The 17,643-nt window shown below is 47.7% G+C and overlaps 1 protein-coding gene across 2 annotated transcripts in view; it reads right to left on the bottom strand.

Moving 5' to 3' along the window:
• The window catches only part of SMURF2 (SMAD specific E3 ubiquitin protein ligase 2), a 102,910-nt gene that overhangs the window by 36,136 nt on the left and 49,131 nt on the right, over window positions 1-17,643 (bottom strand). For both annotated transcript variants that reach the window (XM_078776163.1, XM_078776169.1), the window contains exons 4-8: window positions 16,064-16,197; window positions 15,643-15,708; window positions 15,138-15,222; window positions 14,974-15,057; window positions 14,490-14,716 (exon numbers count right to left, since the gene is read on the bottom strand). In XM_078776163.1, the coding sequence (XP_078632289.1) occupies window positions 14,490-14,716; window positions 14,974-15,057; window positions 15,138-15,222; window positions 15,643-15,708; window positions 16,064-16,197 (596 nt within the window). The remainder of the gene's footprint in view (window positions 1-14,489; window positions 14,717-14,973; window positions 15,058-15,137; window positions 15,223-15,642; window positions 15,709-16,063; window positions 16,198-17,643) is intronic.

A 17,643-nucleotide genomic window follows, 5' to 3' on the forward strand; every position in this document is an offset into this window, starting at 1 on the left:
CCAAAACACACTTCCTCCCCCGCTGCCATTCAATTCTCCACACAACTCAGCACAATTCAGTACAATTCTTGGTGTAAAAGGTGTTACAAGGCTTGCCATGGCCTGCCACATGTGAAATCCCCCAGTTCACATTTAAACCATCACACATTTCCAAAAGCACATTTCCAAAAGCACAAGTATCACCCCTCATTATCTCCAATAATCATCACTCACTCTCCAGGTTCCACTCTCACGACCACATCAAAACACCTAACTACAATACAAAAACATACGCCACCCACAAGACACTGTGGCTCCCATTCCATCCCCTCACCGGCCATGTCATCACTCTCACCCGCCTCCCAACTCCAATTTACATGTCCCCAATTTCCAAAGCAAGTCCTGAAGCCTGGGACAGTACTCCTCAAAACACTCACCTCAAGTGCAGGTAGTTGCAGGTTGGTCAGGTTCAAGAGTGTCATCCACCACACCTAATTTCCCCCTCACCCTTCCAATCCACTCCGGAGCCTCCCGACCCATGTAGGAGCTCAATCTATCCCCGTGAACTATCTGTGGAAGGGTATGCGGGCCCATCTGAATTTTGAACACCACATCAGTCACCTGCCGAAGCACCACCCCAGGGCCCTTCCAAGGTGAAGTGAGTTTTGGGCACACCCCCTTCCTTCTCCGGGGCCAGTAGAGCCAAACAAGGTCTCCGGGAAGGAAACGAGGTGTGTGAGCCCGAGCGTCATACCGCGTTTTCATCTGCGAAGAAGCCAAGCCAATTTGCTTCCTCGCAAACTCATGAGCCTTTTCCATGCTCGCTTTCAAATTGGTTGCATAGCTCTCCACAGTTGGCTCACCCGGTTCCCCTGGTGACGGTCCCATCAACAAATCTGTGGGGACTCGCATCTCCCTACCGAACATCAACAAGGCGGGGGTGCACCGAGTGGTCGCATGCTGGGCGGTCCGGTATGCCATCAATATAAAGGGAAGGTGCTCGTCCCAATCCTGTTGGTTTTCAGATGTAAAGAGGGCCAATTGTGTCAACAGTGTCCGGTTGAACCTCTCTACCATCCCATCCGATTGAGGCCTAAGGGGAGTCGTCCGGGTCTTATGAATTTGGAGGAGCTCGCACACCGAACGCAGGAGGGCAGATTCAAAGTTCCGGCCCTGGTCAGTGTGTAGCTCCCTGGGGACGCCAAATCGGGAGAAGAATCCCTCAACTAGAACTTGAGCTACCAGCCGGGCTTCCTGGTTGGGCAATGGGTAGGCCTCTGGCCACTTGGTGAAGTAATCCATTGCCACCATAATGTACCGATTCCCTCGGCGGGTGGCTGGCAGGGGCCCCACCACATCTACTGCCACCCGCTCGAGCGGTGCCCCGACATTGTACACCTGGAGCGGGGCCTTGCGCGCACGTGGGGGTCCCTTCTTACCGCGGCAGAGGTCGCAGGATCTCACCCAATTTTGAATGTCTCTGCCCGAATTCACCCAGTAGAACCTCTGCCGTAATTTGGACAAAGTCTTGGCCACGCCCAAATGTCCCATTGTCCTAGTCCCATGCACGTGCCCCATAACCACTTCCTTCAATTTGTTGGGTACAATTATCAACCAGGAAGCTACATCACCCATTGGTGTCACCCACTTTCTGAACAAATAGCCCTCTTTCAACCCCAACATCTGCCACTGTGCCCAATAGGCCTTTACCTGGGCTCCGTGTGGAGCAATCTCCTCCCAAGAGGGTCTTTTGTCCTCCTCTAGCCAATGAAAAAGGGGCCCCAAAACAGGATCCTCCCTTTGACTCTCTTGCCAATTCACATCGCCCAATTCCTGTGGGGGTTGTGGCAAAGTTCGCCTGGTCACTTTTGCTGCATATAGGCATGCATCAATTTGGCCCTGCCCAATTGGATCCTTGGCTTCTTGTCTATCACAAAATTTACACTGTGCCTCCCAACAGGGGTGCCGAGAGAGAGCGTCTGCATTGGCATGTGCTTTGCCAGGCCGATGTTGCACAGTGAAATTATACTGCTGCAGCCTCTCAAGCCACCTTGCAATTTGTCCCTCCGGCTCTTTGAACCGAAGGAGCCATTGCAAGGAGGCATGATCCACTCGGATCACAAACTCCCTCCCATAAAGGTAAGGGTGAAAGTGTCCAACTGCAGACAGCAAGGCCAATAGTTCTTTGCGGGTAACGCAATAATTTCGTTCGGGCCTCGAAAGTGCCCGACTGTAATACGCAATAGCCCTCTCGACTCCCTGTTGCATTTGTGACAACACAGCTCCCAATCCCTCCTGGCTCGCATCTGTGTCCAGGATGTAATTGCCATCATCCGTCGGGTATGCCAAAACTGGGGCCTCCACCAGACGTTGTTTTAAGTGACTGAATGCCTCGATGCAGCTCTCTGACCATACAAATTTGGCTCCTTTCTCTGTCAATTTGTGCAAAGGTCTTGCAATTTCCGCGAAATTTGCCACAAATCTCCTGTAGTACGAGCAGAGGCCCAAAAATCCTCGGACCTCCCTTACATTTTTAGGGGCGGGCCACTCTTTTACAGATTTTACCTTTCCAGGGTCAGTGGCCACGCCGCTCTCACTGATCACGTGACCCAGGTAAGTCACTTCCCTCCTGAAAATTTCACACTTGCTCGGATTTAATTTCAACCCGGCACCCCTTAATCTCCCAAATACGTCTGACAAATTTTCGACAGCCTGTTCAAATGTGGGAGCGTGGACCAATACATCATCCAAATAGACGAGGCAAGTCTGCCACGGTAAGCCAATTAAAACACGTTCCATCAGACGCTCAAACGTGGCAGGGGCATTGCACAATCCAAAGGGCATGACGACAAACTGCCAGAGACCCTTTCCTGTGGTGAACGCCGTTTTCTCCCTCGCCTCTTTATCCATTTCCACCTGCCAATAACCACTCTTTAAATCCAACGTGGAGAACCATGTTGAGCCTGAAACGGCATCGAGGGTGTCATCGATCCTTGGCAGGGGATACGAGTCCTTGAGTGTCACATGATTGAGCTGGCGGTAGTCCACACAGAACCGAGTGGTCCCGTCCTTCTTCTTCACCAGCACAATGGGTGACACCCAAGGACTCACCGAGGGCTCGATAAATCCGGCTCTTTCCATTTTGCTCACCTGTTCCTCTGCCTCCTCTTTCTTAGCGAAAGGGATCCGCCTCGGCGGTTGGCGAACAGGCCGAGCCTCGCCAGTACTAATTTTGTGCCTGACGAGACTCGTGCGTCCAACATCCTCGGGGGAGAGAGAAAAAACACCCAAGTTCTTACCAACCAAATTGTGCAACGTCTCTACCTGCTCCGATGTTAGGCCCTCTTCAGAGCGTGTCATCATGTCCCGCACTCCCTCTGACCAATCACATTTCCCCAAATTTTTCCCTTCTTCCGGCTGTACTGGCAAGCATGTGGATCCACCTCCTCCGGTGACCTCTACTACACTACTGCATTTGGCTACGATGGCTCCGCCCCTTATAGTGCGGGGGCTGTCGGACAAGTTGAGCAGCCTGACTGCCAGCATAGGCCCACGGGTGTCTACGAGGGTGCGACCCACCATTAATTCCTCCGTCCCCTGCGAGGACCACGACTCCACTAGCCCCAGCTGGCCAATGGGTTGAGCACCTGCTGCTAACTCTGCCATCACGACTCTCTCGGACCTGGGAGGCACGGTCACAGTGCGCGGCACCTCCAGCCACGTCCCCTGCACCTCCTCGTCATCCCCCAGTCCCATTAACTGCAGCCTCTCGGTGCCCAACCACATATGACCACGCCCAAGGTCTAATTGGCAGTCATGTTCCACCAGGAAACTCAGTCCCAACAGACACTGATCGCACACCCCCGCCACCCACACAACCACGCTGACCTCCAGGCCACCCAACTCCATCCTCACCACTCCGCGTCCCAATATTGGTGCCGTTGCCCCCGTAGCCAGTTGAAGGCTGTGTCCTTCTACCCTATCAATTTTGTCCCAGCCTCCAACACTCTGGTCTAGCACACCCGGATTGATAATGGTGTCACTGGACAGTGTCCACCATGGCATTTCAAAATCCACCCTTAAATTTCCATCTAACCCACAGATTACCCATGCCAACCATTTGTCACATTTCACTAACCTCACCAAAGAAGGATGCTTTGCCATACACATGCCAGCCGAGCATGGCCCATATGCTCGGCTCGTTACACATCTCCCGATTCACATCCCCATGGCTCTCTTCCCAACCCGAGAGTCCATAAATCATAACGGAGCATCTGTGGAAGGTCACTCACACCATCACGTTCCACAGATGCCCCAATGGTTGTCCGGCAGGCTATCTCCATCCCTGTCCATTCGGTTTGACCCGCGTCCATAGACCAACCACCATGCCAGGTCACCACATGCTGGTTGTCCCAGAGTCCCTGGAGGAGAGTGCCAGGCCGCATGCCCGGGTGGTCACCACATCAGTCCCAAGTTGGCCGTCCGCAGTGCCACCACCAAAGCGCGACCCACAACACCTCCCCCTAGTGGTCCTCAATATTTGCCATCCCAGGCTTGAGAAACCACCTCGGACTTCCCTGGAGGTCTTAACCCCCACCAGGGTCCGGTGACCCTGCCGGCCCGAGTCGCCGGCTCGGACGGCGCCCCGACGGACAAGGGACGCCACACTCCACCAGACCCCCCGTGGGACCCAGGTCGTACCTCGACACCCAAGGCTGGACCCCACGTCCAAATCTCGCCATCACAGCCCCCCAGCTGGCCGGCATACCCAAATTTTGAAAGGGGCAACTTTTGCCCGAGGCCATCACCCATGACCTCTCCATGTCCAAATCCCGCAGCCCGGGGACCAATCCCCACCATGGCTGCTCCAAATCAATTTCCCATTGTAATTTTATTTTACAAATTTTCATTCCCACTGCCAAACCGCAGCTGCAGGGAACAACCTCTACCACCGGTTGTTCTGCCCCTCCCTGCAGTTGATCCAAATTCCCTACAGGGACCAAATCTCCAGAAGCTCTATCTCCCGATCCTCCAAGATCCAAATCCAGCCCGGAGCCAACACACTCCCCCAACTGGTTGTCCAATTTTGGAGCTTCTGTTTCCAAATAGCAGTGTACAGTGAGCGTCCCCTCGGTCATTCCAACCACCTCCTCGGACCAACTCACCTCATCACCCAGGCTCCTTTGGGCCTGAACCAGCTCTACCTCCATGGGACTGTCACAGGTCTCCAGCCGCTGGATCAAATCATCCTCATCATCATCATCATTTCCACAAATCATTCCTGGCCCCGCCAGGCTTTGATCAATATCCCCAATAAATACCTGGTCCGGCTCCATTGCACGGACCCCCAAAAACTCTACCCCCTCTTGCTCCGCACCACCGCCCTGGTGCTGCACAATTCCAAATTCATCCCCCGGTTGGGGTGTTGTGACATCCACACGGTCCCGATAAACAACCAGGCCCCCATTTGCTTTATCAATTCGAGCATTTGTGGCACCAATCTGACCCTCCAACTTTTCCCCCATTTGGACAGCCTGGGTCACGCCCTCCTCTATTTTTGACATTAATTCTTCCCGTTTCAATTCAATTTCCACCCCGATGGCTTTTTCCATCTCCCCCATTTGAGTTTCTACTTTACCCTCAAATTTCCCCAGTCTGTCCGTAATTTGGTTTTGCACACTCCCTTCTATGCCATCAATTCGTTTCCCCAGCTGTTGTGCCATTTCCCCAATTTTTCCTTCCAATTCTTCATTCCTCTCTTTCATTTGTTCATTCATTCGTTCATTCACTTTTCCCTCCAATCCCTCAATTTTGCTGTCCATCCCTTCGATCTGTTCTTTCAAACCCTCCTTCAATCTATCCATTTGCCCCTCCATGTTTTTTGTTTGGGCATTAATTCTGTTCTCCAATTGCTCGTTCTGAGCATTCATTTCCCCTTTCAATCCATTAATTTGGTCACTCATATCCTTCAGTCCTTCCCTCCATTCCTTCCCCTGCGACTCCATTTTATTTTCCATCCCTTCAATTTGTTCCTCCAATCGATCACTCATTCCCTTCATTCCTTCCCTACATTCCTTACTCATTTTATTTTCCAGCCCGTCAATTTTATCATTTATTCCCCGACTGGCTCGCTCACTCTGTGCGTTCATGTCTCCCATCTGCTTTCCCATTTTGTTTTCCAGCCCATCAATTTTAATACTCTGAGCATCCATTAATTCCTTTAAAAATTTCATTAAAGCCTGGTCGTCTCTAGGGGCCGTCCCACTTGTTCCCGGCTCCCCGGTGGGGGTGGTGCTCGGGACGAGGGAGGTTCCAAGGCTCACCTCTGCATCAAATTCCCCTATTTCCGGCTCACTCCCAACGCTGACGGAGGCCTCGCTACGCACCTCCATTTCGTCGACCTCCGACATCCGCTTTTCGGAAGGTCGTTCCCCGCGCGCGTATCTATCTATAATTCCAGTAATCTCTGTCTGTACGTTTGTACGTTTGTACGTTTGTACGTTTGTACGTTTGTCTGTGACCGCTGTTTCTCGACAACCACGGGTCCGATATACTTTTAACTTGCCAGGTATATTGCTGGGGACCCGAGGATGTGCCTTTTCAAGGTTTCATATTAATCGGACAATTACTTACCGAGCTATGTCCAAAAAACGATTCAACCAATCAGAGAGCAGCGAACGATCGCGTGTGCCGAACGTGGCGGGCACACTCTGCCTCGGATGGCACATTTGAGAGCGTATTCATTTATTTCACGTTTGCAAACTATGTTGGCGTTAAACTATGTTTTACAACTAATAAAAACGAATTTGCGATTCATTCGCTTTCCTGCGCGTTTGTGTACGCGATGGTAATTTCTTTACCAAACTCCGGAAGCCGTTCGCTTTGGACCGAACCATTGCATGTAAATAGAGGGGGGGGATTGTCACCACTCGCAAGCCGTTCGCTTTGGACCAAACCATTTCATGTAAATAGAGGGGGGGGGATATAATTTTAGATATAGATATAGTACGGGCAATGCCCTAGTTTATTTCAATTCCAGTAACACAATTTAAATTTGACGAAGACGCGATATCGCGCTCCGTATGCCCAATTGATTACTAAATTTCTCCGCCTCGCCTATAAAAATTTTGCGTTCGAACGTCGGGCGCAATGCACGCCCGACCGTGTCGATGTCTCGCCGCGGACAAAAAAAAATTGTCCGACGGGTTCAAATCCCACTCCTGACACCACTTGTCACGCAACCGTGATTAACACCACAGTTACGGATGGCCGATTGCGAGACTTACACTCCCGAGGCGAAAACTCAATAGCGGATTCCAAATCGAACACTTAAACTAAACGCGCGGAATGGCGGACACAGCGGAGCTCCCCCCCGCCGCCTTATCTATTAAAATCAAACACCCAGGAAACTGCGTTCAGATATATACAGAAAATAATACAAGGATTTATTATGGAAAAGTAAAGCCAGTGAAAAAGCCCGCGCCGGTAATCTATCTATAATTCCAGTAATCTCTGTGTGTATGTTTGTATGTTTGTATGTCTGTATGTCTGTGACCGCTGTTTCTCGACAACCACGGGTCCGATATACTTTAAACTTGCCAGGTATATTGCTGGGGACCCGAGGATGTGCCTTTTCAAGGTTTCATATTAATCGGAGAAGTAGTTACCGAGCTATGTCCAAAAAACGATTCAACCAATCAGAGAGCAGCGAGCTATCACGTGTGCCGAACGTGGCGAACAGACTCTGCCTCGGACGGCACATTTGAGAGCGTATTCATTTATTTCACGTTGGAAAACTATGTTGCCGTTAAACTATGTTTTAAAACTAATTAAAACTAATTTGCGATTCATTCGCTTTCCTGCGCGTTTGTGCACGCGATGGCGATTTCTTTACCAAACTCCGCAAGCCGTTCGCTTTGAACCAAACCATTTCATGTAAATAGAGGGGGGGGGGGGGATTGTCACCGTACTCGCAAGCCGTTCGCTTTGGACCAAACCATTTCATGTAAATAGAGGGGGGGGATTGTCACCGTACTCGCAAGCCGTTCGCTTTGGACCAAACCATTTCATGTAAATAGAGGGGGGGGATTGTCACCGTACTCGCAAGCCGTCCGCTTTGGCTTTGCGAATGGACCAAACCATTTCATGTAAATAGAGGGGGGGGATATAATTTTAGATATATATATAGTACGGGCATGCCCTAGTACTAATAAATCGAATAAGCCTAAATTGGGATCCCAGACACAACAGATATCAAACACGATACGAGGGAGGTGAATACGAAAATAACACGTCTTTTTGGTTTATGCACAGTGTATTCGCGGGTACGGCCTTATCTCGTCTGTCTTTCGTCGTCTTTGTGGCGGCCGTCCAACACCGCTCCTTTCGGCCCGATCGCACACCACGAGGTCCCTCGCTCCAAGTTCCACAAGGCCTCGCTCCAAGCACCACGCGTCCGACGCAGGCCAGCGGCTCCACACGAGGTCGATCTCCACAAGGTCCGTGCACCAAAGGTTCGACGTAAGCTGCACAAAGCAAGCGAACTCCACTTGACTCGACTCTCTTTTGGGAGTGCTGGCAGCCAAGTGCCAACTGTTCGGTGCCAACTGCCAACTCCGACGAACTCTCCTGCTGTGTGCCAACTGCCAACGAACTGCGACGAACGAACTTCGAACTGCCACGAACGAACCTCGAACTGCTGCCTCTGCTGAGTGCCAACTCTCCACGAACTCTCTACGAACTGCCAACTGTTCAACGAACTGTCTCCGAACTGCTGTAATGGCGTCCGACCGTCGCTAATATCTCTGGCCGATGACGTCACATTGGCGCACTCCTCAGCCAATCAAAAGCCTCCCAACTCGCCGGCTCGCCCAGGTCACGCCCTCTGCACAACCACTCCACGCTCCCCGTCCGCGACCCCGCGGTCCTTGTGTAACACGTGCCAGGCGAGGTTTGTAGGCCTTGGAGGTGTAAACGGTGGCGGTGTTTTTGGCCTGGTTTCCTGCCCATTTATTACGAAGTCATTGTCAGGGAAAGGAATTATTTAATGTTGCGCTAAGGACCTAACTAATGTTTATGTGGTTTGCAGTGCCATAATGGACAAAGGTTTGACTACTAGGTGAGACTCACAGGGGCGTTACCTTTAATCCCTCACTATTTAACACTCGAACCTCCAGGTAGGTCCACAATCATACATCTTACCCCGACAAACGCCTAAACATCAAGAACTTATTACATGTAGAGTCCCTGTCACGACAGCCGAATACCTACCTATTCAGATCTACCTAGCTCTAGATGTTGCTCTACCAAATTCATAACAATAGTTTCCTTCATTCTGGCAAACTCCACATGGGTCTCACTCTCCCTCTTCCTGGCATACCTGAATTATTGTCGGTAAGCTTCAGGGACCAATTCATAGGCTTTGAGAATGGCTTTCTTCACTATCTCATAATCTGCACATTGGTCAACGGAAAAGCCGAAAATATATCTTGAGCTTTACCCACCAGAACACTTTGTACTAATATAGTCCAGGACCCCACAGGCCATTTTAACATTTGAGCCACCTTCTCAAAGTGTAAAAAAACCTTGGCTACCTCCTTTTCATTGAAGGGTGGAACCAGCCTCACATGCCTACCAACATCCCAAGAGATCTGACTGGTTGTCGAACTAGCCGGCATGGATACTACTTCTCTCCGTTCCCCCAGTAATTCCAGCTCCTTGAGTTTAAGTTCCTTCTGATACTCCATGTGCCGTTCCTTTAACTCCCTTTCGGCTCTCCTTTCCTAGAGTTCTCGTTCCTGTTCTGCTCTTTCCTCTGCTCTTCTTTCCTCGAGTTCTCATTCCTGTTCTGTTCTTTCCTTTTCAGCTCTCCTTTCCTCTGCTCTTCTCTCCTCGAGTTCTCGTTCCTGTTCTGCTCTTTCCTTTTCTGCTTTCCTTTTCTGCTCTTTCCGCTGCTCTTTCCTTTTCTGCTCTCCATTCCAACTCTTTTAACCTTTCCTGGCTCTGCAGTTGCATCTCCAATTTCCGGAGCTCCACATTTCCTTTTTCCTCTTGTAACCAATCCAAGGCTACCTCTTCCCATGTTCCTTGTCCCACTAGAGATTCTACCACCAATGTCTGCATCTCGGCTTTCTTCATATTAACTCGGACTTCCAAGTTAAAATATTTGGCCAATATCATGAGTTCCGATCTTTTTAACGCCTGGAACTGTGCCTCGTTAGGGGACGTCGCAAACCTTTCTGCGTCAAACACCATGGTGACTATCAGTTAGCACCTGTTACCTTTCACACAAAATTTTCAAATTCTTTGAAAAATTTGGGAATGTTAGAAAATTCCAAATTTGGGAATTTTGGGAATGTTAGGGAATTCAATCCCGGACGAGGCCCCCAGTTTCTGTTACGTGCTCCTCCCCAAACCCCGGTCACGGTGTACCTCCAAGCCCCGAAAGGAGTCACGGCAGAAAGATGTGTTATTATGTGTGTCAATGACCAATGGTGAAACCACACCAACCGATTGTTACCAAAAAACAAGTATTGTATTAATGTCACACAAGAAGAATAACAGCACAAGAACAATATACTTTCAATTGCACAACCAAAATACCATATAATTCCGATGATGGTACCATCAGTTTCTTACTCAATAACTCACTGTGCTCCAAGTGAGCGAAAAGAACATTCCCCAAAGTCTTTGTCCCGGCACCAAGGCAAAGTCGATCCACGCTCCGGTGATCGCAAGAAAAAGGTCGTATCGAGACCAGAATCCAGGTCGGCTGACAGTCAACGCTGCCAAAGAGGCGCAAAGGTGCACCCAAAAGGCGACTGGGAAATCACACCTTCGGGTATGAACGTTCAACGGCTCCCAAACGGTGAACCGCAACTTCCCACTCAAAATCCACGTTACACACGCACACCAGGCTAACGGCTGGGTGCGGTGAAATGGCTGGAGCGAGGTGAAAAGGCTGGAGCGATGCGAAATGGCGGGAGCGAGGTGAAATTACGGGAGCGAGGCGAAATGGAGGGGTAGGCCTACCTGCTGCTCTCCAACAACGATTCTCTCCAGAATCAACCGCAAAACCCGACACGCAGGTTTATCTATCCCTGCGATCACAACTCTGTCGCAGGAACCCCTTTCCCAGGAAAACCAAAGTTCGCTCGTGACCCACGTTCGCCAGCGTCTGCTCAAGACCTCAAAGCAGCTCGGCTTCTTCTCCCCGACCTCTCTTTGCTCCGCTTTTCGCTTCCTCCTCCTCTTCCGCTTTCTCCCGATCCGGTTTCCGGTTTCTTTTAAAACACTAATTTTTCACCTTTTGAAAACAGATATCTCCATCTCACTTAAACGATAACAATAATAGTACATGGAACCAAAAATGCTTACAGTGGATGAAAACCACGACGGAAGTGACGAATCCGTAACATTTGTGGAAATACTCGTAGGTTATGTTTTCATCCTGTTTGTCTGTCTGTGAGCAGAATATCTCAAAAAGCTATGGACGGATTTGAACAAAACTTGGTGGACAGGTTGGGTGTGTGACACAAACAAATTGTTTTGATTTTGGTGAAGATCCGGAAACGATAACTTTTAAGTGATCCTTCACCATTGAGAAATGGGGCCAAAAACAATATACCAGTATAACACAACCTCTCTAAAAGTTGTGGCTGGGTTACGAGAAAACGTGGTGGATGAGTTGGGTAGGTGACAAGAACTAGCTCATATTGTGGTCAGTGGGCTACATATTGTAAATTGTTCAGCTTTGTGGAGGTATGTGTTCTACCGAGTGCCATACTAGTATTACAACTGTGAACACCACTTAGGTAAACAACTAGGTCACTGGCATATTACATTCTTAGTTGCTAATGCTTGCATCTTCATTACCATGCACTTGCGAAGCGAAAAGCAGAGTTAGGCAATTGATTGGCCGCGTACGTGCGTGCCTGCATTTTAAAAACTCATTTTCTCTGATTGATTGATTGATTGAAAACCACCACGCAGCTGCATGGTCACCCTGGCCCCGAGTACTCAATTGCTGGCCTATGTTGAGGGACAGTGTCAGGGTTAGAAACCATAATTGAAATGCCACCCATGTTAAGCTGTCTTGATCGACCAGTTTTAAAGCAATACTAGCCGAAACCCGTGGAACATCCACGGAAGGGAGGATGTGGTGTATGGATAGAGTGTACCATTATGGATGGCATAGGGGATTTGCTTGTCCGAGTAAGAGTTAGGAAGAAAGATGAGAATGAAGAGTGCGTATATGCACAACGATCGCCGACACCGGCACAAATGCATGCTCTGGATTGTCCACTCAGTGGACGGCTTGCTTTCGCCTTCGCCTGTCCAATCGGCGGACGGCTTGCTTCGCCTTCACCCAGCAGACGCCAATACAATGGCGTCGTAATATGGCGTCGTATCGGCAGTTAATCGGATGCTTTTGGGTCCCAACGTCGGCTAATTCAGATTTTTCGAGTATGTCTGTACGTGATAAACAAAGAGCGTGGTTCGTAGATCGTAAATCCATTCGTGCCGTGGGCATCGGGTCACTGAGTGCGGCGTAAAAGGGATAACAAAGTCGAGTCCTTACGCTATTATTATATAGATTATTATATAGATAGCTCTTAAAGGTCCACAGCCATGGAATCTCACTTAAAATGCATTTGATGTCATCTAAATGTCTTTTTATGGTGAATTCAAATATGGCATTGATTTTTTGTTATATTCACTCTGAAACATTAAAAATGAAAGAAAACCGAACCCTTGGGAACGCCCCTAAAAATTTTGCCCCATACCTCAAAGCCGATGACGTAATCCATGTGACGTCACCTCCAGAACGCAGCTCGCTCGCAAGCATGCTCCACATGCATTTGCTTGATACAAAACAAACACTTATTTGAACTCCGATTTACATTCCGTTTCCACTTTTAGTGAGAAGTAGGGGTCTGTGCAACCATTCATAAACTTTATTTGGTGCAAATCGGATAATTTTTAGCCGAGTTACCTCAGACCGCGAGTTGTTATTTATATATTAATTCACACATAGTTGAGTACGTGCAGGCCGCTCCACGGAGCGACCTTGCGTCCTTGTTTTAACTCCGATTTACATTCTGTGTCCACTTTTAGTGAGAAGTAGGGGTCTGTGCAACCATTCATAAACTTTATTTGGTGCAAATCGGATAATTTTTAGCCGAGTTACCTCAGACCGTGAGTTGTTATTTATATAATTCACACATAGTTGAATACGACCCGAGAATCGCAACGTCACTCCATTTAACTTTATTAAAATGACGATAAAGACGTTTCCTTATATATCCTAATTTAAAATGTTCAAGGGAATAAAAAGACCATTTGGTTCACACCACTCGACTGTCCAATCAGCGGACGGCTCGCATCGCCTTCGCCCAGCAGACGCCAATACGATGGCGTCGTAATATGGCGTCGTATCGGCCGTTAATCGGATGCTTTTGGGTCCCAAAGTCGGCGAATTCAGATTTTTCGAGTATGTCTGTACGTGATAAACAAAGAGCGCGGTTCGTAGATGGTAAATCCATTAGTGCCGTGGGCATCGGGTCACTGGGTGCAGCGTAAAAGGGATAACAAAGTCGAGTCCTTACGCTATTATTATATAGATGGGCAAGTTGAATTCTACACAATATTCAAAGCTGATTTCTGAAGGCCTTTCTCTCTCTCACCACAGGCAGGTCGGTGGTCTTTCTGTCTTAGACAGACTCCTCTCCGGCCTTGCCCCCTGCTCTGTCTGTGCTCTCTCCCCCAAATATTCCTGCAGGATGCACAAGATCTGCCAGCAACTCTCTTCTGGTGAAACTGCCAAAATCAAGACTCTCTGCTCACCTTTACTCTTTCATTCCTCTTTTCTCCTGCCTCTGGAACAAACTCCCACACTCTCTTCAATCCCACTCCTCCCACCAGGTCTTTAAAACATCTGTTCACAACCATCTCTTGTCTTCCCCCATCCAAAACCTTGATCTTTTCTACCCCCGTTAAAACACCACAAATCCGCCTCTTTCAATCCCCAACTTCTTTCCTGAAATTCCTAGTAGTGTTGATTTGCTTTCTACCGTGTACTCCTCCCTCCTCCCCAGCCCTCCCCCTTCCACAGATCTACCGACGTCCTTGTTCGCTGCTGTTGTTGTGCTTGTGTGCTGCGCTATCCCTACCCCTCTTGTTTCCTGCTCCCTTCATTGTATGTTTTATGTGTCTGTGCATGTTTTCATGTTCAATGTGTTAGCTCTTATATGAGCCACGATTCTGTATCCCAAACAAAAATAAAATAAAACAAAAATAAAGTAGCAAATGCAACTTGGTGAATTTCCCAACAAATTTCTGTGGAATCAGCCATGTTTTGCCAATAGATTGGCCTGAATGGCTGTTAAAATGCAAGATGGAAATAGGCTAAATGAAGATGGATGATGAAAACAAACATTTCGTCGTTTCAACAAACATTAACTTTACTAAATTTATATCCAACTTAGCACGTCAGCATTCACAAATCTCACCATAACCCTCAGGTAGATCAGGTGGTTGATGGAGGTGAGTTCGACTCATGTAATTCCAATGCTGTTGAGAACGCTGCCGGCGGCGAGGAGATCCACCAAAAACCTCGTTTTCCCTCCGTGCACTGTTGCTCACAGATCCAGTGCCAAACACCAAGGGGGAAAGGGGCCCATTGCTGTCCACCACGCAGCTGCGTGGTCGCCCTGGCCCCGAGTACTCAATTGCTGGCCTGTGTTGAGGGACAGTGTCAGGGTAAGAAACCATAATTGAAATGCCACCCATGTTAAGCTGTCTTGATCGACTAGTTTTAAAGCAATATGGGCAAGTTGAATTCCACACAATATTCAAACGTCCAATCTGTTTTGCTCTACTCCACCTCGACACTTCAATTTTAAAAAGAATGTCAGCAAACAGATAAAGCAGAGTGAAAAGGTTAAATTATCTTTACAAACAATGCTACATTGACCAGTATACCAAATGGCTCACCGGGTTGGTCTTTCCCATTGCGTGGTTCGGGTAATATGGTTAACATATTGTATTCTTCCAGATGTCATAGTCCTCTCCTCCCAGCTGTAACAATCCAGACAGAATCTTAAGTGAAACCGAACACGTCTACAAGCAAGGTAAAGCGTTTGAAAGCCAAAAATCACCCATCTGGAAGATCGTTTTCAAAGAGTCCTTGACAATCCATAACTGGACCAACCATTCCAATCCGATCCCTGGACTGGAGGCTCACTGCAACAGATACACACAGATGTGTTCCTGTATTCATCAATAATCATACCATACATCGAAAAGTGTCTATTTATGTACCGGTTTGACTTCTGTGCACTGCTGAACGAGTTGAAAACTGGCTATTGTATTCCAGGGAGGTGGGTGAGGGGGGAGTCTGGCATGGTTTTATATGGCAAAAAAAATCATAGTCCTGGGGGATCAGAGTGGGGTGAGAGCCCCAATTTTCTCTATACAAATATATATGGCATAGCTTTGGGGTCATCCTAAAATACACCAATTCTGGGAGAATTAGACTTCTGTAAGGACGGGCTCTTTGCTAGCTTTGCTCAATTTACCAGTAGATTCTAACCACCTACTTCCTTACTGACAACGAGGAAATAATAGTGAACAGCACAAAGTAGAATACAGGAACCAACTTACATATTATCTGCCCTCGCACAGACTCATTCTCATTGGACCCCAGGCGGCACAAATCCAATCGCTGATCTGTCACGCACAGACACAAACAGTGCGCCTTTTGGAGATTTGTAATCTGTGCAGCCATAAAGGTGAATACCATTTCCCCGCTACACAAACGTGTAACACACACCAACACACACACACACCTGAGAGCATCTGACAAACAAAAGCCAATAGTCTTCCATTTTCTCATGACGTTATCAGATATTTTGGCTCAGAAGAGAAACGAGGTACATGGAAAGAAAACACAGATACACGTACATGGACAGGGAACAAGGTCAGAAAGGATAAACAGCATTGTAAGTGGAATGAAACAAAGGGAGGAGTTCACAAAGGACAAGCTCAACAAGCATCGCATGAGGAGCAAAGCAAAGCCACTCACATCCAGTGTCCTTCATGCGGCTGATGGCGTTTGACAGCAGGCGCACGCAACCGAGGAACCCCGCGCCCTGCTTTTTGTGCACCTTCTTCTTGTTCCAAACGCTGATTGTAACGGAGTCAGACTTACTGATATATCTGCCGAGGAGAGATAAAACATGGTAAATTCCTTTGTTTAAAACATCAGCAATTATTTATTCTGAAGATAACGCAGGGCAGAAAATTATCCATCTGGAAGACTGAGGACAAATGTGGGGAAAACAGATCAAGAGGAAATGGTGATCAAGAAAGAGGGCAGAGAAGATGTGGATATGAGGGATAGGACAGACAGGGAGCTTGAAACAGTTCCTTGTGAAGCAGAATTTCCCGTTTCAAACACTTCCACAAAAATAATGTGATGGGACCTGAACCCATCATTTCACATCAGTTTGTGAAGGGTTGTCCAAAATAAAATCTTGTTCAAAAATAAAATATTATACTGGTAAAGGCAAATTAAAACAATTTTTTTTTAAAAATCATCCCCGCATCCCTACACCAGTTGTGCACACTTTTTATGTGTACCAGAGGGAGGCATTAAGTGTTGTCTTGGTGTCCGTGGTGTCCCACTTTTTGAAGAATAAGTTGTCCATAATATGATTAAATTTTTAATTATTCCATTTTTCAAATATTTAAATTTTATCCCAATTTAAAAAAAAAAAAAAATCAATTTTCAATTATATTTAAATTTACATTATTATTTTTCATGAAAATTTCCCATTATTTAATTCTTATGTTTTCCAGAGTGAGGGATCAAGTGCTTAGTAGTCTTGGTGTCTGTAGTGTCCCACTTTGTTTTCATTTGAAAAAAAAAAAAAACCTCATTATGAAGCAGCATTTAAAATGCTACCAATAGGCTAATATTCCAAAACGAAAACAAATACATTATAAAATACCTTAAATGATTATTGATCCACCGTGGCAAGAAGAGAAGCAGCCGTTTCGGGCCTTACCTTTCAATGGAGCAAAACACAATGGGAATCGAGTGGGGGTTGGCTATATGTACTGGGAACCATCAGCATCCTCCAATTGCAACCCACTAGTTAAACAAGTCCTTGATAAGTGCATTTTTATGGATGTAATGAGATTCCACCTTCTGCACCAAACGGCACAGGTCCATATAGATAGAATGATATAACATGTTTACTGAGGAAAAATCTGGAATGGAAACAAGTTTGTGAACAGGAAGCAGAAACTAAGATGGAATATTTGTAATTATAAGGGCTGGCAGGATGGCCTAGAGGTATGCCCACTCACCTCTAAACCGTCTAGCCTGGATTCAAATCTCGACCCAACTATAACTGTCATCCCGGTGTTTCACAGACAGGGTGATTCATTAATGTGTGTGCTGTCCTTTCGATAGGCATTGAACTGGGAATCCCGTCTGCTGGCATTAGTTGTGGACATAAAAATCCCCACTTGGTCCGTCGCAAAGAGTAGTCGAGCTATCGCCGGCACCATGGCCAAGTTCCAAATTCCAGCCCGAACCACTGCTGGGAAGGCAAAGGCAAACCAACCAGTATCACCCGTGCCAAGAAACTGCTTCAG

This window comes from Myxine glutinosa, chromosome 1 (assembly GCF_964187855.1).
Source record: "Myxine glutinosa chromosome 1, kmMyxGlut1.1, whole genome shotgun sequence".
Lineage (NCBI taxonomy): Eukaryota > Metazoa > Chordata > Myxini > Myxiniformes > Myxinidae > Myxine > Myxine glutinosa.